At 36.1% G+C, this 5539-nt stretch overlaps 1 protein-coding gene across 1 annotated transcript; it reads left to right on the forward strand.

The window, feature by feature from the left end:
* Positions 1 to 1549, forward strand: LOC127150655 (uncharacterized). The gene is made up of 4 exons (XM_051089159.1): positions 1 to 79; positions 158 to 718; positions 820 to 1101; positions 1191 to 1549. The coding sequence occupies exons 1-4, from the start codon at positions 1 to 3 to the stop codon at positions 1547 to 1549; spliced, it is 1281 nt and encodes a 426-aa protein (XP_050945116.1).
* The last annotated feature ends 3990 nt before the right edge of the window (positions 1550 to 5539 follow it).

Here is a 5539-nt window from a genome sequence, read left to right on the forward strand (position 1 = left end):
ATGGTGAACACTCGAAAGGGAACCTACAAGTCCACTGAGGAAGTGTCTGAACCTCCAAGTCCAAGAGCAGCTGTGCATGGCATACGAGTTCGTGGGCAACGATTCAAGAGCACTCTGCCACGGAGACCGTATAAACTTTTGTAAAAAGTACATGCAGACATTCCTAGTGGTTCGACTAAATCGTTACACGAAGAAACAGTTTCTGAGAATGTCATGAAGAATGTCGAAACTGCACCAGCTGCATCTGAGGCTCATCTTTCTAACATGGACTCTGATGACCTAGATGATGTACCTCTGGCCCGATTAGTGAAGAAGGTTACTGCACCTCATCCTGTTCCTAAAATTATTAATGATAATGTCTTATCTGATCAATCCCAAGAGAGCTCATCGTCTGAGGGTGTGTTCGTCCCTACTCCTGATCTTCGTCAAACGTCTTCTATAGAACTAGGCCCATCGCTTTACACTTCTCCAATTCAACCTCCTATTCCGAACATTGCTGCTCCGACTGATTCAGAGGATGTTCCGTCTGCTCCTTCTGAAGGAGGAACTGAAGCTCCAAATGAACAAAATGATACCCCTCCTGATAATGTTGACGATGTTGAACCTGTTGCCCCTGGGGATCATAATAAAGAAGTTCATGTTGCTGATTCTGTCGATCCAAGTGCTCAACAAGAAACTCCTTTAGTTCCCACAGAATCAAATCCGTCTAGGAAGAAAGGTCAACAACTTTGACGAAACATTACCACTAAAGCTGGTCGAAGAAAATTCCTTTCAATATTCCATCTGTCCCAATTGATGTTATATCTTTTCATCTTGAAGAAAATGTACAGCGTTGGAAGTTTGTTGTGCAATGGCGAATAGCAGAGGAGGTAAATATTTCGGATAAACATCATTCATGTGTGAGCATTATGAATCTGATTGCGAAGGCTGGACTATCTAAAACTATTTCTGATGTGAGCTCGTTCTATCCTCAACTTATTAGAGAATTTGTTGTCAATTTGCCAACTGATTTCAATGACCCAAGTAGCCCAAATTATCAGACAGTCCATATTAGGAGCTTTAAATTTTTAATTACTTCGGCTGTTATAAATGGTTTTCTTGGTAATGCTGTCTCCACTAACTTTGCTCCATCATCCCTGTCAACCGATGTTTTAGCTTATAAATTGTCTTAAGGGACATTATCCTCATAGCCTGTGAATGGTATACCTGCTGCTGGTTAAGTGTTAAGTATGCAATACTGCATAAAATTGGTATTGCTAATTGGTTTCCTTCATCTCATGCCTCTAGTGTTTTTGCTGCGTTGGGCGCCTTCTTGTATCGCATCTGCAATGATGACAGGGTAGACGCTGGTGCATTTATCTACAATCAGCTGTTAAGGCATGTAGGATCCTTTGGAGTCAAGCTTCTGATTGCTCTACCAAGGTTCTTTTCGGGGTTACTACTACATTTAGATGCTGCTATATTGATCACCTCAGACGTACCTTGCCCTGATCCTAAGACTTTGTCACTGAGCTACAGACTATTTCAGGGAGTCATGTGTCTGACATAAATCATGACGTGCTTCTGACTCGCAAGCCTCGAGTGTTTGATACGACGGACTAGGATGAAGCTACTGATGAGTTCTTTGTTGATAAGGAATTGGCTTCCAGAATTCTAAATTCTCTTACAGCTGAGTCTCATTCACTAGCTACTGCCATAAGTCTGATGTCTAAACGGCATTTGGAAATTCACTCTCTTATTTGGCATCTGAAGACTTTTGCTCTTTCGTCAAGCTAAGGGAACCCCAGTACTGATTGATGTATTTTTTTCTAGTTCAAAGGAAGAGTGTGGCTGTTGGTGGTGCTTGGGTGCAGGCGGATAGTGTTGCTGTTTTTGTTGCTGTTTTTGTTATTCTTTTTGGTTGAAGACTGTTTACTGAAGCCTGTCTATTTTTTTTAACAAGTGTTGTGTTTTTTTATGACTGAAGAAATGGAAAACATGTTGTTCGTTTTTTTAGAAATAAATTGATCAGTACTGAAGTCTGTGGTTTATGACACATTGTTATCAGCGACTCAGTTGAACCAGAAAAAAAAATTCTCTTTTAGACAAAAAGGGGGAGTTTGTTGGAGTTTTTATCTTAAAGATTTGATGGAATATCTTTGACTAATTATCTTTGATTAATGAATTAAAAGATGAGATATTTAAGAGACAAAAAGATTTCCCACTATTTTAGGAATCTTGTTACGATAAGAAGATCTATACATATATTATATATGTGACGTTACGCAGTGGAGAGGTTTTGTGGCAAAAAAGCAGAAAATACAGATTGAAGACGGTCTCTTGCATCAAGGTCGTCCGAGAAGCTAAGGAGTTAAAAAGGTACGATGATCTTATGTCAATGAGATCGTCATGTTCATTGTAGTAACAATTATTAATGAGTAACAGACAAAACAAGTGATTGGTATGATCACGAGGATCTTTAGAGGGATCTAAAGACGTCGTCGAAGATAAGTAACTCAGGGGGAGCCTGGAGTCTGATGTCAAGACGCATGTTATAAAGTTATATTATTGAGCAGAGTACCATATGTTGTATCGATATATATTAACTCAAGTGAATATTAATAAAAATTACTCATTAGGGGTGTACGCATCTCCCCAGACGTAGGCAATATTAGCCGAACTGGGTTAACAAAGTTTCTTGTGTTATTCTTCTCTGCTGCCCCTCTAGCTATTACAACTATTATTAGCTTTAGTATTACCTGGAGTCCTAATTGATTATCTCACTATTTTTTCACATTCAATTGCTCATTCTCAACATCCTCCACTTCGAGCACGTTCCATATACGTTTATTTTGGACCACTTGAACAACTTTCCAGTTGATACCATTTTTTAGGTCCTCGAGAAAGAATTGTGTGTCTGGTTCGCGAGAATGATTGATTCCTCAGCGAGCCAAAAATGCGACGTGTTGATTGATTTGTAGCCTAATTCCACGTATGTCCTATTGATTTTGTTGTTGTCAATGTCGAACCATCTACACTTAAATAGCCAAACACATCCGTCCATGCCAATATTAAACGTGCAACACTTCATCTAAAACACTGTAGAAATTATTATCGGTACTTTTACTGCCACTGTTTTCACCTACTACCATGGTTCCACTATTCTGTGTAGTGCGTTAGGAATCACGCTCTACCATGTAAAATTGTACCCCACCAAAAATATATCCACTGTAAGATTGAACCTCAGATGAAGGTCCCATTGTAAGTGAGAAGAAATCATGAGAAAGGTTTTCCCTCTCATGCATTTCTAGAACCTGAAATTCATATAAATGAATCTATATAAATTTTCAAGTAAGATATACCAATTTCCAAAATCATGTACGCTATATACCTAAGCTCTAAACCAATTAGGAAATGCTCGTCTATGTCTTCTATATTAGTTAGAAGTGCTTTGAGCTTAATGACGTATCAACCTCAAGTATTTTCTAAAGACTTAAAATAGCCAATGAAGTATAAAGTTGGGAAATGTGTACTTGCTGTAGTCCGCTACTTCATCTACATTGTTGAAGATGCACCAATGTGCGAGATGTTTCTCTTCCTATGATAGTGTTTGTAAACTTAACGCCTCTAACGGTCATACTTTCTACACAAATACTTTAAACTCACTAATTACCTTGTCATCGGAAATGCTACCATCATTTCGTTCATCTATAGTGAATCGAGTCTCAATCCCACTTAGATATCTTGAACAAAAAGTCCCTAATTCATTCATCACATATGCTTCTGCAATAGACCCCTCAGAACGTGCTTTATTCTGAACAAACTGTTTTAACGTGCGTAGACGTGATTCAATGGGATACATCCAACTGTAAGAGACTGGACCAAGAACTTTGATTTCATATGGTAGGTGAACGACAAGGTGTACCATTACGTCTTATCAAGTACCATTACCCTTCCATCTTTTTCTCCTCCCTGCCATTCATCTATAGAGAAGGCAGGTAAGAATATTCTTTCCAACTTACAAAGTATGATTATGATATCTGATTGCAATCGGTCCAAATCACTTATTCTTATCGTTCTTGTGCACAAGTCATAAAAAAACCAGACATTTCAGTAACAACACCGGATATATTTTTAGATAGATATGCTCGACACTAATAGGGAGAAGTTGATATAGCAAAACGTGACAGTCATGTATTTACAAACATAATATTTTCTCGTCTTTGTCGTTCACATTGTGAGATATTAGAAAGAAATTCATCGGGAAACTTAACTGACTTCAAATACTTGCAAAATGCAACTCACTTGCTACTAGTCAACGTGTAACTTGCATATGGCTTTACACTACTAGAAAACTAGCAATAATTGATGCTTGCAATTTTGAAATACTTGACAGTTTTAATAAAAATGATCAAGTAACATGAAAAAATATCAAGAATAACAAAAGGGGTCGTTTCAAAAATATAAAAAAGCGGCAAAGTATTTACACTGTATAAAACAATTCCAAAAATGGAAAAAGCTCAGAGGCCCAACATGTAAAATAACAAAAATGCCCCATCAACAATGCGCATAATATATTTGGTAAAGAAATTTGATACACGATTGTTTAGATTTGACTAATTTATTACACGATCGTTTAATTAATTGGGTTATATGATCGTTTAATTAATTGGGTTACACGATCGTTTAGATTTGACTACCCCAAATCTAAACCTTTTTTTTTTTTAAAATTTGGTATACGATCGTCTAGCCTTTTTTTAAATTTGGTATACGATCGTTTAGATTTGGTTACACGATTGTTTAGATTTGGCTACACGATCGTTTAGATTGGGGGTTCCAAATCTAAACGATTTTTTTTTCAAAATTTGGTATGCAATCATTTAGATTTGGCTACACGATCGTTTAGATTTGGGTTCCAAATCTAAACGATTTTTTTTTTCAAAATTTGGTATAAGATCATTTAGATTTGGCTACACGATCATTTAGATTTGGCTACATGATTGTTTAGATTTGGCTACATGATCATTTCGATTTGGCTACCCCAAATTTAAACGATTTTTTTTCAAAATTTTGTATAAACGATTTTTTTTTAACATTCTTTATACACAATCTTTTAGTTTTTGTTACCCTAATTTAAATGTCTAACCAATTTTTTCAAGATTCTTATACACCATCAAATTTCGTTAGCTAATCTAAACGTAAAAAAAAGAAAAGAAGTAAGACGATACAATACATGCAGTGAATGAAAAAAAAAAGAAGAGGAAGAAAGACATGCACGCACGATAGAAAGAAATGGATTTGGTTACCCAAATATAAAAAAAAAAAAAAGAAATCGCAGCTAAAAAAGAAGACTACAGAGGAAGACGATTAAAAAATCGAGCAAAGTTTCCCATAACAAAAAGTGGAAAAATGCATAATTTTTTTATTTTAAATACTCAGACAGATTAAAAACATCAAGATCAGTTTTAATTATTTGACATTTTTTAATTGTCAAGTAATATATATTTTTCTCAATTTTCAAAAAAAACTTCCTTCCTTTTTCCCAACTTTTCCTTTCTTT

Source organism: Cucumis melo, chromosome 8, assembly GCF_025177605.1.
Source record: "Cucumis melo cultivar AY chromosome 8, USDA_Cmelo_AY_1.0, whole genome shotgun sequence".
Lineage (NCBI taxonomy): Eukaryota > Viridiplantae > Streptophyta > Magnoliopsida > Cucurbitales > Cucurbitaceae > Cucumis > Cucumis melo.